Source organism: Solanum verrucosum, unplaced genomic scaffold, assembly GCF_900185275.1.
Source record: "Solanum verrucosum unplaced genomic scaffold, falcon-dt-bn FXZP01000302.1, whole genome shotgun sequence".
NCBI classification, from domain to species: Eukaryota; Viridiplantae; Streptophyta; class Magnoliopsida; order Solanales; family Solanaceae; genus Solanum; species Solanum verrucosum.
The window spans coordinates 17790-37102 of NW_026019914.1; the positions used below are offsets into that span (position 1 = coordinate 17790).

A 19313-nucleotide genomic window follows, 5' to 3' on the forward strand; every position below is an offset into this window, starting at 1 on the left:
ATGAACAAAGGTCCTCTAATAGATGAATATGCTATTGACAATTCAGAGGATGAACTTGATGTGGACAATCATCTCTCAAGGACCTTGATGAGGATGATGACACTAGTGAGTTACTGATTAGAGCTTTTAGTCCCCATCCTGATAAAGGCTTTGAAGATGAGATTCAACAGGTGGCTAAAAATCAGGGACTATCACCCAGAGGGATACACCATGATAGATTCCAGTTTAAAAATCAAGACATCAACACTGTCACTGCCGGCAGACCAAACACTAGGCTTTTTACTTCCAGATCATCTCAATGATTAGTAAAATTATCTGGAATGTAAGAGGTATCAACACCCAAGGGGTACTTGAAAGAATCAAAATGCTCAAGAAGATGTATCAACTATCTATTATTGCTATCCTTGAACCCTTTTCAGATACTACTCAAGTTCAAAATTTTTAACACCAACTAACTATGGATCATGCTGTGAGTAATTGCAATGGCAAAATTTGGCCTATCTGGAATAGGGACATTGATTGTGTTATAGTAGAGGAGGATGAACAACACATTACCTGTGACCTTGGCCACATTGAACTGCAAAACCAATTCACCATCACCTTTGTGTATGCCAAGTGTAAAGACCACCAAGCTGCAGAAACTAACAAACCTTGGTGCTCTGTGGGTGACTATAATGTTATTACTTCTATTGAAGAGAAACTAGGAGGGGTTCCATACAACATGAGAAAGAGTCTTGAATTCATTGTTGTAATTAAGGCTTGTGGCCTTATGGATTTAGGCTTCAGTGGACATAAATTTACCTGGTCCAATAAGAGGGGTATACAACACAAAATTTGGAAAAGACTGGATAAAGCCTTAGTTAATGATGCTTGGTTAGAAAAAATGCCCCAAACTACTATCACTCACTTACCTTCTGTAGGGTATGATCACTGTCCTCTACTGTTGGAGCTGAATGCAAATGAAGAGGAGCACATCAAATACTTTAAATTCCTTAACTGCTGGGCTGATCATAATAAATTCCTTGACATTGTCAAAACTTGCTGGCAAAGGAACATAGAGGGTAACAATATGTGGAAATTTCATCAGAAGTTGAAAAGGCTGTCCAATACCCTTAGCTCTTGGTCCAGGAAGGAATTTGGTGATATTTTTGGCAAAGTCAGGGAGTATGAGGAGAAGGTTAGAAACGCAGAGGAGAACCTCATTAATGATCAAAAGGAGACCAACAGGACAACCCTTCATGAACTGAATGCAAAATATATCAAGTTCTTGAAGTTAGAGGATTCCATCTTTAAACAAAAATCTCAACTTCAATGGTTCAAGGAGGGGGATGCTAACACTAAATACTTCCATTCTCTAATAAGAAGGAGAAGAAGAAGATTGTTCATTCATAAACTTATTGGAGATGATGGGGAGTGGCTGCAGGGAGAAGATAACATTGCTAAGGCTGCCTGTGATCATTTCCAGAATATCTTTACAGGGGACAGTAAGTTCATCAATGAGGAGGCCTTGGAATGTATTCCTAGGATGGTCAATCAGGATCAAGATCAGAATGAGAGCCTCACTACCATGCCTACCCTGACAGAATTGAAAGATGTGGTGTTCTCTATGAATCCTAATTCTGCAGCTAGTCCGGATGGGATGAATGGTTATTTTTTTCAAAAATGCTGGCCTATTATCAAATATGATCTCCTTGGAGTCATTCAAGCATTCTTTTGTGGCCAAATGATTCCCAAATATTTTTCTCACACTTGTATTGTACTTCTCCCTAAGGTGAGCAACCCCAATAAACTCATTGAATTCAGGCTAATCAGTTTAAGCAACTTCACTAGTAAAATTATTTCTAAACTAGTAAGTTCTAGATTAGGTCCTATGCTACCTAATTTGGTTTCTCTCAATCAATCTAGCTTTGTCAAAGGGAGAAGTATTTGTGAAAACATAATGCTGGCCCAAGAGATTATTCACCAGATTAAGAAACCCAACATTGGGAGCAATGTTATTATCAAGTTAGATATGGCCAAAGCCTATGATAGGGTTTCTTGGTCATATATTTGCTTGGTGCTGAGAAAAATGGGTTTTGAGGAAGTTTTTATTGATATGGTGTGGAGGATCATGGCTAACAATTGGTACTCGATTATTGTCAATGGCAAAAGACATGGTTTCTTTCAGTCCACTAGAGGCCTCAAGCAAGGTAATCCTTTATCTTCGGCCCTATTTATTTTAGGTGCAGAGGTCCTCTCTAGATCATTGAACAGGCTTCACAACAACCCTGAATATCATGGTTTCTTCATGGAACCCAGAGGCCCCCAAGTGAACCATTTAAGCTTTGCAGACGACATTATTCTATTCACTTCCGGAAGACAGAAAACCTTGAAGCTCATCATGTAGACTCTGAGTTCCTCTGAGGAGACATCAGGCCAGTTTGTTAACACAGACAAGAGTCACTTTATGATTCATTCTTGTGCCTTCAGCAGTACAAGAGACAAAATCAAGAGAATCACTGGTTTCAAGCAAAAAGAAGGACCCATCACCTACCTTGGTTGCCCCTTATTTGTTGGTAGACCAAGAATTATTTATTTTTCTGATCTTATTAACAAGTTTTTGTGCAGAATCACAGGTTGGCAAACTAGATTATTAAGCTATGGTGGTAGAGCAATACTGATCAAGCATGTGTTGCAGTCCTTACCTATACACCTCCTATAAGCAGTGACTCCTCCAGCTACTGTCCTCAAGCAGATACAAAGCATCATAGCTGATTTTTTCTGGGGATGGAGGAATGAAAAGAAGAAATATCATTGGGCGTCTTGGAAAAATCTAAGTTTTCCTTATGATGAGGGGGGAGTTGGTATGAGGAATCTCAAGGATGTATGCATCGCCTTTCAATATAAGCAATGGTGGAACTTTAAATCCAAACACATTCTTTGGGGAGATTTTTTGAGAGCCAAATATTGCCAAAGGTCTAATCCAATTAGCAAGAAATGGGATACAAGAGAATCCTTGACTTGGAAACATCTTATGCACAACAAACAGAAAATTGAAAAACACATTCATTGGAAGCTCAATTCTGGCAATTGCTCCTTTTGGTGGGACAATTGGCTTGGTGTCGGACCCCTTGCTCATTTTTTTGAGGCTAGTCATAGACTCAACAATACCACGGTGGCAGAATATTGGCATGAAGGAAACTGGGACTGGAACATGCTTATTCAACATGCACCTAGAAGTCAATTAGCTAACATCCTTGCCACAGAGCTCCATATCCAGCAAGAACTACCAGACCAAGCAATCTGGAAACCAAACACGGATGGAAACTTCAGTTGCTCATCTGCATGGAATGAAATCAAGAAGAAGAGGACCAAGACCATGTTCAATTCATTCAATTGGCATAATAGTATCCCTTTTAAAAGCTCTTTTCTTTTGTGGAGAAATTTACGTGGTAAGCTTCCAACTAACAAGAAACTAACCAGCTTTGGCATTGATCCAGCAAACTGTTTTTGTTGTTGTAACAGGTCAGGTCTAGATACTATAGAACACACATTCAACAATGGACAAGTTGCAACCTATGTGTGGAGAAGTTTTGCAGCAACAACAGGAATCTGCACAGATCACAGTTCCATTCCACAGCTCATCATGCAATGGTGGACATCTAAGAGTAACAATGAATCACATAGGCTGTTATTGCAAGCCACACCAACATTCATTTGTTGGAACCTATGGTAGAATTGATGTGCTAGTAAGTATGGAGGCAAGTCGTCCAATGTTAATAGAGTCAAATACGCAATATACAAGGACAACTACAAACTCATGACTACAAATTTCCCTCAAATTAAATGGTCTTCTAACTGAAAGCAACTATTTCAATTGGGGAGAAACACATTCATGAAACCAAAATGACTCTTGTCAAATGGATAAAACCTCCAGATCAATGGGTCAAAATCAATACAGATGGCAGTGCCTTATGTAATCCAGGCAAAATTGGAGCAGGGGGTATAATAAGGGGTCAAACTGGAGAACTTTTACTAGCATTTGCTGCTCCGTTGGGGGAAGGTACCAACAACCAAACTGAGATTGGAGCTGCCATATTTGGCCTGACCTGGCTAATTCAACTAGGATACGAGAGTGCCATTTTGGAGGTGGACTCGCAGCTACTGATCGACTGGATCACTCTCAAAGCCAAGTCGCCATGGAGCATCAACACACAAGTACAACATCTTCAAGATATCGTCAGATAGACCTGCAACTTTAGATGCACACATATATTTAGAGAAGCTAACTGTGTTGTTGATTCCCTATCAAAACACAGCCACAAAATCACAAGTCCACAAATATATTACAGCAACCAACAATTACCAAAAGAAGCAAGAGCATATTACCAACTAGACATGCTTGAGATGGCAAGTTTCAGGAGAAGGAAAATCAAGAAGATAAAAGAACCACCTTGAAGGTTGGACTGCCTTTTCAACATAGCTATTGTTTAATATTATAGCTCTTTTGAATAGGTATAGATTTACTCTTTTGTTGATATTGTCACGACCCAAGCCTAGGGCCTAGACGTGACATGGCGAATGAGGAACCCGAAGGAACCCCAAACAAGCCTCTCAAACTTGTCATCACACTTCATCGGTCACGGAAGTACATTCAACATTAATTAACGGGAAATAGGGACTAAGGGCAAACCATTTCAAAATGACATCATAGAACAAGTGTCAAGCTCATTTACAAAATACTTGTCCAACGCACACCTCTACATACATATATAGGACGGGGCCATGACATACTACCGGCTCCCCTCATAGTCAAAATACAATTGCAAGCTAAAGTCTCAAAACATAGGAGTAGGAAACATAACATAGCCCTCGAATCATTGAGGACTCACCAACAACTCGGATAAGCACCGTACTAGCCACGTGAACGGAGAGAAGGATCAAGAGTAGTTCCGGTCCCTACATGGTGACATCATGTAGGCAAAATATGCGTTAGTACTTGGAATGTACTAAGTATGCGGGGTGCAATACAACAATAGATAAGGACACAATCGAAATACAAGAAATAGTTTCATAGGCATTATGAATAACAATATGAGGATGCATGATCAAAGTGAAGTCAAAACATATTTAAGTAAATATACTAATAGTAGATATCATATGTGTATGCATGATCCAACCAATCTATAACCCCAACTTAGGATGGGGGATGCCGTTCACACCCGGACACCCTGGTGGCAAGGTATAAACCCCTCACATGGTTGATGTTGGTCACACCCCAAGCATCCTAGGTGGTGAGATATAAACCTCTCACATGGTTGATGTTGGTCACACCCCAAGCATCCTAGGTGGTGAGATATAAACCTCTCACATGGTTGATGTTGGTCACACCCCAAGCATCCTAGGTGGTGAGATATAAACCTCTCAATGGTTGTCCGGTTCTTTTCCCCCGGACCGGGCATGGTCATGCAACACTTTATATAGCAAATTCCCATTAGGCTCTAATGCAATCTCACGTATGGAATGAACATATACACAAGTTTAGTTTGTCATCAACACATCTCTGGATTTCCATACATCTCATAACTCAAACTTTAAAGCATCGATTCATCAATTCTCCATAGTTGGACATTTTGTCAAACACCTTGAAGGCATGTAATGGAATCAAAGAGCATGGAAAATAGGGTAGTAATTATGCAGCCAAACCAGTGAACAACCTACAACAACACCTTTTTAACACCACAATACCACATGAAAATCTCCACATCCATTCCAAATTTAGGTTCAAGTTCTAGAGTCACAACATGCTCAAAACAATCACTTTTCATGTTTAAAATTCAATGTGTAGGAAATTATTACAAAGAACAAGACTAATTTATGAATCTTAACTTAAACCATGAATTAGTGAGTAGAATAGTGTCTAGGCACTATGGGTGGAAGGACCCATGAGTTCAACACCACGTACCTTGAGTTTTTATGAAGGTCTTGAGAGTGTCTTCAATGGAAGCTTGGAACTTGGAGCAAGAGTCTCTTCAATCTTGAGGAAGGTTTTGGATTAGGGTTCTTGAGAGAACTTGAGAGAAAATGTGTCTAAGTATGGGAGAGGTGTTTTGGGAAATGTTTAAGAGATGGGAATTGAACTAATGGTATATAGGAAATAACATATGCCCTTTGGAAAAATGGTCCAACACTTAGAAAAAATAATGAGGCGGGTGAACAGTAAAAACGCTCACTGGAAATTGCCTTTCCTGCCGGACAGATTTTACGAAAATGTGCATAACTTCTTCGTCCGAACTCCGAATGAGGTGAAACGAAGTGCGTTAGGTAGCTAACTCAAAGGGCTTTCCATGGATATGTTATTGGCCACCCAATAATTTGTGCGCTAGGAGATATGACCCTCCAAAGTAGACCCTCGAAAAAGGCTTCACTTGGAAATTTCGGATTTTGATACGGTTGCTCTAAAATTTGGGTTAGACCCATTTCCCACTCAATTTGACCCCCTAAACAAGAATATGAAGTCGGATTTTTGAAAAACGAAACGGATTTTTTTTTTATATAGCTAAACAAGTTTCCGGTAACTTCGAAGCACATTTTTAAGAACTTTTTGGGTCATTTCAGATATAAGGGGAGAGTCACCCTTATTTACGATTCCTACATTCTTTGTATGAAGATGACTCTCTTAGGTGCTTAGTTTCTTGGATTATCTTTTTTGTAAGGGGATGAGTCGATTAACCTTTTAGGAAGGTTCATTACTGAACCACCATAGGATTAGAGGTTAGGTTCATGCCCCCCTCCTTGTAATTTCCTTTTTTATCTATGCTAAGGCATGGAAGTGTTGCTAAGCCCCTGACCCATTCAAGGGTCATTAAAATTAAAAAAAAAAAAAAAACAACAAAAAAAAACCCTAAACCCTAAATCCAAACTCTAAACCCTAAACCCTATAACCTAAACCCTAAACCCTAAACCCTTATCCATAAACCCTACCCTAAACCCTAAACCCTAAACCCAAAACCCAAAACCCAAAACCCAAAACCCTAAACCCTAAACCAACAACCCAAAACATAAAACACTAAACCCTATACCTACAACCTAAAACCCAAAATCATGAGTCCTAAACCTACAACCCGAAACCCAAAACCCAAACCCTACACCCTAAACCCAAATGCTAAACCCAAAACCCTAAACCCTAACCCTGAACCCAAAACCCTAAACCCTAAACACTAAACCATAAGCCCAAACCCCAAGCCCTAAACCCTAAACCATAAACATAAACACTAAAACCCTAAATCCTAAACATTAAACCCCAAACCCTAAACCCTAAACCCTAACCCTAAACCTTAACCCTAAATCCACACACTAAGCCCTAAATCCTAACCGTAAATCCTAAACCCTAAACCCTAATTCAAGAAGGAGATGCCAATACCAAATACTTTCATGCTTTGATGAGAGGTCGGAGAAGGAGGCTCTTTCTTCATAAGATTTGTATTGAAAATGAGGTATGGATACAGGGTGAGGAACAAATTGCTCAAGAAGCTTGTGATTACTATCCGCACCAATTTGCTGGACAAAATGACAAGATAGATGAAAGAATCCTTCAATATATTCCTATTATAATTACTCCTGATCAGAATGAGATGTTGCAAGCAATACCTAATTATAGATGAACTCAGACAGGTTGTGTTTGCTATGAATCCATATTAAGCAGCAGGTCCTGATGGCTTTGGGGGCAAATTTTATCAGGTTTGTTGGAATATCATTAAAGAAGATCTTTTGGCTGCTGTACAATCATTCTTCTGTGGTCCTATTATGCCTAAGTTCATGTCTCATGCCTGTTTGGTTTTAATTCCTAAAACTGAGCAGCCTTCCAGATTCACAGAACTCAGACCCATCAGCCTTAGTAATTTTACAAATAAGATTATTTCCAAAGTGTTGAGCATGAGATTGGCTACTGTCTTACCTCTATTGTTATCAGAGAATCAGTCAGGGTTTGTGAGAGGCAGAAGTATAACTGAAAGTATCATGCTAGCACAAGAGATTACTCATGGTATTAAAAAACCCCAAATAGGAAGTAATGTGGTTATCAAACTTGATATGGCCAAGGCATATGATAGAGTGTCTTTGTCATTTACATGTTTGGTTTTAAGGAGATTTGGTTTTGGGGAACTATTTATTGATTTAGTTTGGAGAATAATGAGTAACAATTGGTATTCTATTATAATTAATGGCCACAGACAAGGTTTCTTTCATTCTACTAGAGGACTTAAGCAAGGTGATCCTTTATCCCCTGCCCTATTTATTTTAGGAGCTGAGGTATTAACAAAGATGCTTAATTCTTTACATCAGATTCCAAGATATAAAGGTTTCTTTATGGAACTCAAGGGACCACAGATCAATCATCTAAGTTTTGCAGATGATGTAATTATATTTGCATCTACTGACAGACACTCTTTGAAACTAATTATGGACACTTTGGGGGAGTATGAGCATACATCTGGTCAACTTATTAACAGATCTAAGAGTCACTTTATGGTTCCAGATACTACATCACATGATATTATCAATACTATTTAGGATTGTACAAATTTTTCCCAGAAATGTAGTCCAATTACTTATTTAGGATGTCCTCTATATATTGGTAGACAAATGATCATTTATTACTCTCATTTAGTTGAGAAGGTCTCCAAAAAGGTTTGTGGATGGCAGGCAAGGATTCTTAGTTTTGGGGGTAGGATTACATTGATCAAACATGCTGTCCAATCTATACCTAACATACTATGGCTACAATTTCTCCTTCAAACACAACTATCAAATACATAGAGGCCATTATTGATGACTTCTTCTGAGGAAGGGACCAGGATAAAAGGAAATATCATTGGGCTTCTCTGTACACTATGAGTTTACCTTGTCCAGAAGGAGGGGTGGGGATGAGAAGACTCACTGATATATGCACTGCTTTGCAATACAAACAATGGTGGACTTTGAGATCAAAAACCTTTTTATGGAGTCAATTTCTCAAATCCAAATATTGTCAAAGAGCTCATCCAGTTGCAAAAAAAGTGGACAATGGACAGTCTTTGATGTGGAAGTACATGATGAGGAACAAACTTAAAGTAGAAGAGCATATAGGTTGGACAATCAAGTCAGGCAGTTGCTCATTTTGGTGGGATGATTGGTTGGGAGTAGGAGCTCTAGCTCATTATACTACTGTTGTATCAAGTCTCAACAATGCTACCATTGCACACCATCTAACTAATGGAAAATGGAATGAAAGGAAACTGAGGCAACAAGGTCCACCTCTTCTTATTCCTTATATTTTAAATACTGATTTTCATTTTGTGTAGGGAGTTCCAGACATTGCTGTCTAGAAACATACTGAATCAAGAAAATTCACATGTACATCAAGCTGGGAAATTTGCAGAAATAAGAACATTATAGATCTTAATTCTCAAATTTGGCATATACATATTCCTTTCAAAATGTCTTTTCTACTTTGGAGGGCCTTGAGGAAAAAACTTCCAACTAATGAGAAACTAGGGACCTTTGGAGTGGAACCTGTGAGATGTTCTTGTTGTTATCAGCAAGGATGGGATGAAATGGATCATATATTCATACAAGGGCATTTTGCAGCACACATATGGAAATTTTTTTCAAGTTCTTTGGGTGTTAATGTACAACAGACATCCCTGAGTAGCTATCTCTTAAATTGGCGTGGTAGTCATGTTAAAAATAAAGCTCATAAGACTATTATTCAGACTCTTCCTATAGTTATATGTTGGAATCTATGGAAGAATAGGTGTTCAACTAAGTATGGGGGCAAGACTTCTAGTATTAGCAGGGTTAAATATTTGATTATTAAAGATATGTTTCAGATACTTAGAACTATATTTCCTTTTATTAAGTGGCCAGTTCAGTGGTCAGATGTTGTATCTATGGTAGAACATGGTAAACATGAGGTTCGTGTCCTCTCAGTAAGGTGGATACCTCCTCCTAATTCTACTTATAAACTGAATACGGATGGTAGTGCTTTGAATAATCCGGGGAAAATTGGAGGTGGTGGTATTCTGAGGGATTCCAATGGTACTATTGTTTATGCATTTGCTATACCATTGGGTGAAGGGTCCAATAATCAGGCAGAGGTACAGGCTGCTAGTTATGGACTCAATTGGTGCATTTAACATGGGTGTCAAAACATCATGTTAGAAGTGGATTCTGAATTACTAACCAAATGGTTTTTGTAGATTTCTGATCCTCCTTGGAGGCTTAACAGGTTTGTGTAGGAACTACAAGACATTGCTAAACAACGTGCTTATGTTCACTGTGTTCATACATACAGAGAAGACAACAGTACAACAGAATAATTGTCCAAACAAAGTCACCAGCATGATATCATCCAACATTATTACACCCCCAACCAGTTACCAAAAGCAGTTAGAGGAAGTTATATTCTGGAGAAAATGGGAATTCAAAGTTTCAGAAGGAAAAAACTGCGAAGGATTAAATTTCCTCTTTGATTGATATTTTTTTAAAAAAAACACTCCCTCGATTTTCTGTTTCTATCTTTAGCTTAATTATTAACTTAGTTTGGTTGTTTGATTAGGAACAGGAGATTCTGGTGGTGGTGGAAATTCTACTAAGGCATACAGTATAACAGCATGCATGCTATCTTGTTTAAATAACTTTCAACCATCTACTACTCGGTAATCGAAACCAAGTTCCAAAAGAAGGAATTCTGCAACTAAGGGACCTATATACAATGGTTATCTTATAGCAAGAGGTGCAACTTGCAGAAGTAGAAAGCATATTATTACTACACTTATTGCATTTGGATTCTTGTGATACATTCTTTTCAAATAAGCTATATAGTTAAATATAGCTTCTTGATTAGGCCTAGTTTTAATTTCTCTCCTTGTAAGGGAGAGTCTCCCTTATTTATGTATTATTAGTAACTTTGTATTAAGAGAGGAGTCCTCTCTAGGTGCTTAGTTTAATATTACATCTCATTGTATAGGGTTGAGTCCACTAACCTTAGTAGGTAGGTTAACTCTTGACCCACCTTAGGATTGGAGGTAAGGTCAATGTCCCCCTCCTTGTATAATTGAATTTTGTATATGATAAGGCCTGGGGGTGTTGCTCAGCCCCTGACCCCCTGAAGGGTCGTTCTACTAAAAAAAACCCCAAAACCTAAAACCTAAATCCTAAATCCTAAACCTTTAACCATAAACCCTAAACCCTAAACCCTAAAACATAAACCCTAAACCATAACCCTAAATCCTAAACCCTAAACCTAAACTATAAAACCCTTAACCCTAAATCCTAAACCCTAAACCTTAAACCTAAACCCTAAACATTAAATCCAAACTCTAAACCCTAAACATTAAATCCAAACTCTAAACCCTAAACCCTAAACCCTAAACCCTAAACACTAAACCTTAACCCTAAACCCTAAATCCTAACCATAAATCTTAAACACTAAACCTAAACCCTAAACCCTAAACCCTAAACCCTAAGCCCTAAATCCTAAATCCTAAACTCTAAATGTTAAACCTAAACCCTAAACCCTAAACCCTTAAACCTAACCCTAACCCATTACTCCAAATCAAAACTCTAAATGATGCAATACGGATTTCATCAAGCCCATTTACTTGAAACCAAGCTCAAGACCTTCAAAGGATGCAAGGTTTATTTATGAAGATGGAGGTGCTCAAGATGGTGTTGATGACAAGCAAGGACTTTCATGCTTTGAAGATTGCAGAAAAAGGCACTTTTGGTGAGTAGGGCCCATTTGGCGCATCCCCCAAAAGCTTAGGCGATGGTCCCAGCTCACCTAATGCTCCAGAACGTGACCATGTTTGAAGATCAAGCAGAGAAGCTCACCAACAAGGTCTGTGCATCGCCCAACCCCTTGGCGACCCGACCCAGGTTGCCCATTGTCATTCCGGGTCACTTTTGGGCCCTTTTATCTTAAACCTATAAATAGCTAGCTAGGGTTCATTATAGACTTAGACTATTTTGATATTGAGAGCTGAAAAATCATGTTGAGTGTTGAGAGATTGGTAAAGCTTTTGTTGAAGCTTGTTTAGAAACGTCGGTTGCTCGGGATATTGATTCCTCTGAGGTAGTCGTAAGAGTTAGGTGCTATTGTAAGATTAATTGATTGAGGTCTTTGGGTTTAATATACCCATAGTTTGCCTTTGATTTCCTCTTTGTGTGTCTAATTATTTATCTTTTACTTTTCGTCTTTTCGATTTCTACATATTATCATTGTTTGTCTCGTGAGAATCGTATCATTAAACCCTAAACCCTAACCCTAAATACTAAACCCTAAACACTAAACCATAAAACCTAACCATACACCTAATCCCTAAACCATATATCCACACTCTAAACACTAAGTCCTAAATCCTAAACCCTAAACCCTAAACCTTAAACTCGAAATCCTAAACCCTAAACACTAAACCCTAATTTACCCTAAGACTTATCATAAACCTTAAACCCTAAACCCTAGACCTAAACCTTAAACCCTAGCCCTAACCCTAAACCCTAAATCTAAACCCTCAAATCCTAAACCCTAAATCGTAAACCCTAAACCCTTACCCTAAACCTAAACGTTAAACCGTAAAACCAAACCCTAAACCCTAAACCTTAAATTGTAAACTCCAACCCTAAACCCTAAATTCAAACTCTAAACCCTAAACCCTAAACCCTTAACCCTAAATCCTAAATCATAAATTCAAAACCCTAAGGAAAAACAACAAACAGAGGAAAGAACAGTTAATAATCAAAACAAGGGAGCAATGGAAAAAGATATGGGAAATAAAGCAACTACTAGTAATCAAGGAAATACTCCAAAGAGCAAAAACAAACCTAGCAAGAAAAAGAGAGAAGTAACAAAACAGAGACAAAACAAACAGCAAGAGAGTGAGCAACAAGGGGAACAAAATAATGATGAAGTATGCAAAAAGTTTATTATAGTAGATGATCAATAGGGAATGGATATTACTCCCCTCCAGACTCAGTATATGACTCCTCGTCCTAATGTTCCCCCTGATAAATGGCATAATACATGTCAAACCAACACTGTTCCAGTTATTGATGAATATGTTGTAGATAATTTTGAGGATGAAGTTGATGTGGATAACCAGTCTTTACAAGATCCTGATGATGATGATGAGACTTGTGAGGTGTTGATCAAAGCATTTAGTCCTCACAAAAATGAAAGCATAGAGGATGAAATCCAACAAGTGACTAACAACTAACGTCTATCTCCAAGGGGTTTTCATCATGACAAATTCTATTTCAAGAATCAGGATATCAACACTGTCATTGCAGGCAGACCAAATACCAGGCACTTTACCTCCAATTCCTCCCAATGATCAGTACACTTATTTGGAATGTAGGAGGGATTAACACCCAGGGTGTTATGGAAAGACTTAAAATGCTTAAGAATATACATCATATTTCTATTATGGCAATCTTGGAACCATTCTCAGATATCATACATGTTCAGACTTTGAAGCATCAACTGGACATGGACAATGCTATGAGTAATTGCAACGGCAAGATCTGGTTGTTTTGGAATTTGGATGTTGACTGCATTGTGATTGAGGAAGATGAGCAGCATATCACCTGTGAAATTGCTCATAATGAGTTACATACCAAATTCACCAATACCTTTGTCTATTCCAAATGTAAGGACCGTCTTAGAAAACCCCTCTGGGATAGAATGTTGCACCATGCTACTACTAAAACCAACTCCCCTTGGTGTACTGTGGGGGACTTTAATGTTATTACCTCCACTGATGAGAAGCTGGGAGGGGTGCCTTACAATATGAGAAAAAGTCTGGAATTCATTGCAGTGATTGAAGCTTGTGGCCTGATGGACCTTGGCTTTAGTGGACAGAAATTCACATGGTCCAACAACAGCGGTATACACAACAGGGTGTAGAAGAGACTTGACAGGGCTATGGTAAATGATTCTTGGCTGGAATATATGCCTCAAGCCACCATCATTCATCTTCCCTCAGTAGGATCAGACCACTGTCCTCTATTGATGGAAATGAATGCTAGAAGGGATGATCACATTAAATATTTCAAGTTTCTCAACTACTGGGCTGACCAACCTAATTTCCTAGATATTGTTCAAGCTTGCTGGGATAGGGAACTGGAGGGCAATAACATGTGGAGGTTTCATCAGAAAATCAAAAGACTGGCCTGTACTCTCAGTGCTTGGTCTAAGGGAGAATTTGGTGACATTTTTATTAAAGTCAACGAGTATGAAAATAGAGTTAAACTTGCTGAAGAACTCTTTATACAAACTAATACAGAGGAGAATAGAACTACCCTACATGAGCTCAATGCTGATTACATCAGATTCTTGAAGTTGGAAGAGTCCATTTTGAAGCAAAATACTCAACTCCAATGGTTTAAAGAGGGTGATAGCAACACAAAGTATTTTCACTCCTTAATAAGAGGGAGAATGAGGAGATTATTCATACACAGAATTCTGAGAGAGGATGGTGAGTGGATACAAGGAGATGAAATTATTGAAAAGGAAGCACGTGATCACTTTCAGCATATTTTCACACGGGAGGATAAATTTATCAATGAGGAGCCCCTTGACTGTATTCCCAAAATGCTTAATCAAGAACACAATGCCATGCTAACTGTCATGCCTACTAATGAGGAATTAAAAGAGGTGATTTTTTCTATGAACCCAAATTCTGCAGCAGGCCCAGATGGTATGAATGGATATTTCTTCCAGAAGTGCTGGCAGATTATTAAGCATGACCTATTTGATGTCATATTGGCCTTCTTCAGTGGGTAAATGATTCCCAAATATTTTTCCCACTCTTGTATTGTGTTGCTGCCTAAAGTAAACAATCCAAATAAGCTTTCTGAATTCACGCCCATCAGTCTTAGTAACTTCACCAGCAAAATCATCTCTAAACTCCTCAGCATGAGACCGGGTCCTATCCTATCCAACCTGATTTCTCTTAATCAATCAGGCTTTGTCAAAGGTCGAAGCATATCAGAGAATATCATGCTAGCTCAAGAGATTATTCATCAGATTAAGAAGCCTAATATAGGGAGCAATATGGTCATTAAATTGGACATGGCAAAGGCCTATGACAGGGTTTCTTGGTCTTATACATGTTTGGTCTTAAGGAAAATAGGCTTTGATGAGGTGTTCACTGATATGGTGTGGAGGATCATGGCAAATAATTGGTACTCACTTATTGTTAATGGGAAAAGATATGGTTTCTTTCAATCTACTAGAGGCCTGAAGCAGGGTGACCCATTATCACCTGCCCTATTTATTTTAGGGGCTGAGGTTCTTTCTAGATCATTGAACAGACTTCATAGCAATCCTGACTATCATGGTTTCTTTATGGAAAGGAGAGGCCCTCAAGTTAATCACCTTAGCTTTGCAGATGACATTATCATTTTTACCTCTGGAAGGAAAAATGTCTCTTGAACTAATTATGCATATTCTGAATATATATGAGGAGACTTCTGGACAGTTAGTGAACAAAGATAAAAGCTATTTTTTGGTCCATCCTAATGCCTTTAATAGCACTAAGGATAGGATTAATAGGCTTACAGGTTTCAAGCAAAACGAGGGCCTATTACTTACCTTGGATGTCCACTATACACTGGCAGGCCAAGAATCATTTACTTTTCTCATCTTATCAACAAGTAATCAACAGAATTACAGGTTGGAAGGCCAAAATTCTGAGCTATGGAGGGAGAAATACCCTAGTCAAGCATGTGCTTCAATCCCTCTCCATTCACTTAATTTCTTCTATATATCCCCCTTCTACTGTTATCAAACAAATTCAAAGCCTTATGGCTGATTTTTCTGGGGATGGAAAAATGGAAGGAAAAAATATCATTGGTTATCATGGAAGAATTTGAGTTTTCCTTATGAGGAAGGTGGTATTGGTATGAGAAATTTGCAAGAAGTGTGCATGGCATTTCAATATAAGCAGTGGTGGATTTTTAGATCAAAACACTCTTTGGGGGGAATTTTTGAGAGCTAAATATTGTCAAAGATCCAATCCTATCAGCAAGAAATGGGACACTGGTGAGTCCCTAATCTGGAAACACTTAATGATTAACAAACTGAAGATTAAGGAGCACATACACTGGAAAATCAATTCTGGAACTTGCTCCTTCTGGTGAGACAATTGGCTAGGAGTTGGCCCCTTAGCCAATTTCTCTAATAACAGCAACATGTTCAACAACAGTAAAGTGGCAGACTTCCTGATTGAGGGCCAATGGAATATGGAGATGGTGATTCAACAAGCCCCTCACAATATGGTAGCTAACATCCTAGATTCTCACTTTCAATACCAGCAAGGAATCCCTGATCAAGCAGGGTGGAAACTTAATTCAGATGGAAAATTCACCTGCTCCTCTGCGTAAACCCTAATCCCCAAACCCTAAACCATAAACCCTAAACTCTAAACCCTAAACCCTAAACCTTTAATCCTAACCATAAACCCTAAATCTTAACCCTTAAAGCCTAAACCCTAAACCTAAACCTAAAACCCTAAACCCTAAACCTAAACCCTAAACCGAAAACCCTAAACAATAAACCTAAAACCGTAAACCATAAGCCATAAACCATAAACCCTAAACTCTAAACTCTAAACCATAAACCCTAAGCCCTATACTCTAAACCCTAAACTGTAAACCCTAAAATCTAAACCCTAAACAAAACCCTAAACCCTAAACCCTCAAACTTCCAGATCAGTGGGTGAAGCTCAACAGTGACGGCAGTGCCTTGAGCAACCCAGGCAGAATAGGAGCAGGGGGTATACTAAGGGATCATACAGGGGAAATGGTACTAGCATTTGCCACTCCCTTGGGGGAGGGACCTAACAACCAAGCCGAATTAGAAGCAGCTATTTTTGGGATAACAGGATCTTTGGAATTAGGATACAAGAATATCCTTTTGGAAGTAGAGTCACAGCTTCTGGTGGATTGGATCAAGATCAAACCAGAACCCTCCATGGAGCATTAGCAAGCAGGTACAACGACTCCAAGCACTCACCAGGCAGGCACATGAATTCAGGTGTAAATATATCTACAAAGAAGCCAACTTTGTGGCTGATTCTCTTGCAAAACACAGTCACAAGTTCCCTAGCCCACAACTATACTTCAACATTCAAGAATCGCCAAAGAAAGCAAAAGCTAACCATCAATTAGACATGCTAGAAATGGAAAGCTTCAGGAGAAAGAAGATTTAGAGGATCAAAGAACCCCCATGAGGTTGGATACTATCTTTTCAACCTAGCTATAGTTTAAACAATTATAGCTTTTTTGAATGGGTATAGGTTTTCTTTCTAATTTGTAAAGGTAAAGTCTCCCTAGTTTATGATTCCTAGATTCTTTGTATCGAGAGGAGTCCTCTCTTTTAGGTGCTTAGTTTCTTAATTTCTCCTTTTTTTGTAAGGGGATGATTTGACTAACCTTGTATTAAGGTCGATAACTGAACCACCATAGGATCGGAGGTTAGGCTTATGTCCCCCTCCTTGTAATTTTTGCTTTATAAGTTAAGGCCTGGGAGTATTGCTTAAGCCCCTGACCCCTCCAAGGGTCATTTAAAAAAAACCCTAAACATTTAACCAGAGACCCAAAACCCAAAACCCAAAACCCAAAACCCTAAACCTTTAACCCCATTGCTTCCTCATTTCTCAAATTTTTTCTCTTTCTAAATTCTCTCTCTTCGCGAATTTCTCTCTAAGTTCTGCACAAGGCTACACAGCCCAACGGCTAGTTCCCTAGCCTCAATGGCGCGTGAGCCGCCGGTGGTACCTTTCAGACCGCCGGACCAGCCCCACCAGGAGCGCCTGGACCAGACTAAAAAAACCCATCCACAATCGCCTCTAATTCAATCAGTAACTCTGTGAATTCGCAAATCAATGAAGCGATGAACATCGCGATTTCAGAGAGGGAATTAGACGGGTTTCGCAAAAATATTTCTACAGATCTTAATGATGTGTTTTATGAAAGGCTGGCTAATGGGGATGATTCTCCTAATCAAGAGCTACAACATACTAAAAAATCAGTTGATTCCATCATTCCAATCGCAAGATCTAAGGACGCGATTTCTGGGCAAATCGCCAATGAATCGCCTGAGCGCCGCCTTCAAATTCGAGCATCGTCCCAGCAAATTTGTGGGGATTTGAGCAGTGGGGATTACTCCCCTGATGAAGAGGTACATCTCACTGCAATCTCGAGTAAAATGGATGCTCGAATCGCCGGCGGTGAGGATTCCGGTGATGGAGACGAACTAAACAAGGAGTTCGTCGGCGAAATGGTTCAAGGAAGCAATTCTACGGGTAAGCTGATTCCTATTACGAATATTTCCATTAATCTAAATCAAGAACAGGTACAAGAAGAAACTCCAGCAAGAATGGGTGATCTTCAACCACAACAATCACACAATCACCAGCCGGAAAGTGGAACACAAGGAAATAGTCATGATTCTAATCACAAAGGGAACCTCCCACACAACCATGAGGAATCGAACAACCAAACACAATCTCCACAGGGAATGAATGCAACAAAAAATGGAGAACAATGCAATGAACATGACCAAAGAACAGGACAGAGTCAAAATGATCAACTAGAGAGTACAAGGAAAAAAACTTTCGAAGTAATTGATGTGGAGAGTTCTTCCCAGTTCTCATTTGGAGTCCAAGCTGCTGATACAAATCCCAGCAAAGTGGTACAGCAACGATCAGGTAAGGAAATCAATTCGAGTTATGATATTGATATTAACCAGGTGCAGGTACAGCAGAGAAGCAGAACCAGGCCACATGACAATGTCTTAAACGAAAATGAGACTCAATCAGGTAAATTCACTAATTGAAATCTTGAGTACACTGCTGCAATTCAGAGTAGTAGTGCAGATAAAGTACATTCGTTTGCTAAGGGGCAATAGGGAGGTAGTATAATTGAGCAGGAACAGGTTAGGAGAGACATTCAGTCGCAGCAAAAGGAGGAACAATACCAAGGTAAGGAGACTGAAACATTAATGCAAATTCGCCCTGATAAGCAAGGAGAGTAGTCTGATCCTAATAGCTATCACAATGCCTTCCCAAAAATTTCCAATAACTTTGAGAAGCATGTTCCCCTGATCCAAAAAAGCCAGCACACCAATAATCCAAATCAATCCACTGATGAAACCACGCCAAACAACCCTCCACAAACCAAAAAGGAACAGAACAGTGAACCAGCCCCCTATACAGTGGTTCAAACCATGGCTGCGAGACTTAGACATAACCAAGCCCAACAAGAAAAACCTATCGAACTAGTTCCTCATA

General features: G+C 39.1%; 1 protein-coding gene across 1 annotated transcript; it reads left to right on the plus strand.

Moving 5' to 3' along the window:
• The first annotated feature begins 13942 nt into the window (after positions 1-13942).
• On the plus strand, positions 13943-15454 carry LOC125822409 (uncharacterized). Its single transcript, XM_049501807.1, has 2 exons — positions 13943-14795; positions 14985-15454. The coding sequence occupies exons 1-2, from the start codon at positions 13943-13945 to the stop codon at positions 15452-15454; spliced, it is 1323 nt and encodes a 440-aa protein (XP_049357764.1).
• The last annotated feature ends 3859 nt before the right edge of the window (positions 15455-19313 follow it).

Excerpts from the sequence above, each read along its gene's own strand:
- LOC125822409 (XM_049501807.1), top strand. The coding sequence starts at position 13,943 with ATGGTAAATGATTCTTGGCTGGAATATATGCCTCAAGCCACCATCATT. Across the intron at positions 14,796-14,984 it reads TGTCATATTGGCCTTCTTCA|GCTTTGTCAAAGGTCGAAGC; the intron begins GTGGGTAAATGA and ends TTAATCAATCAG.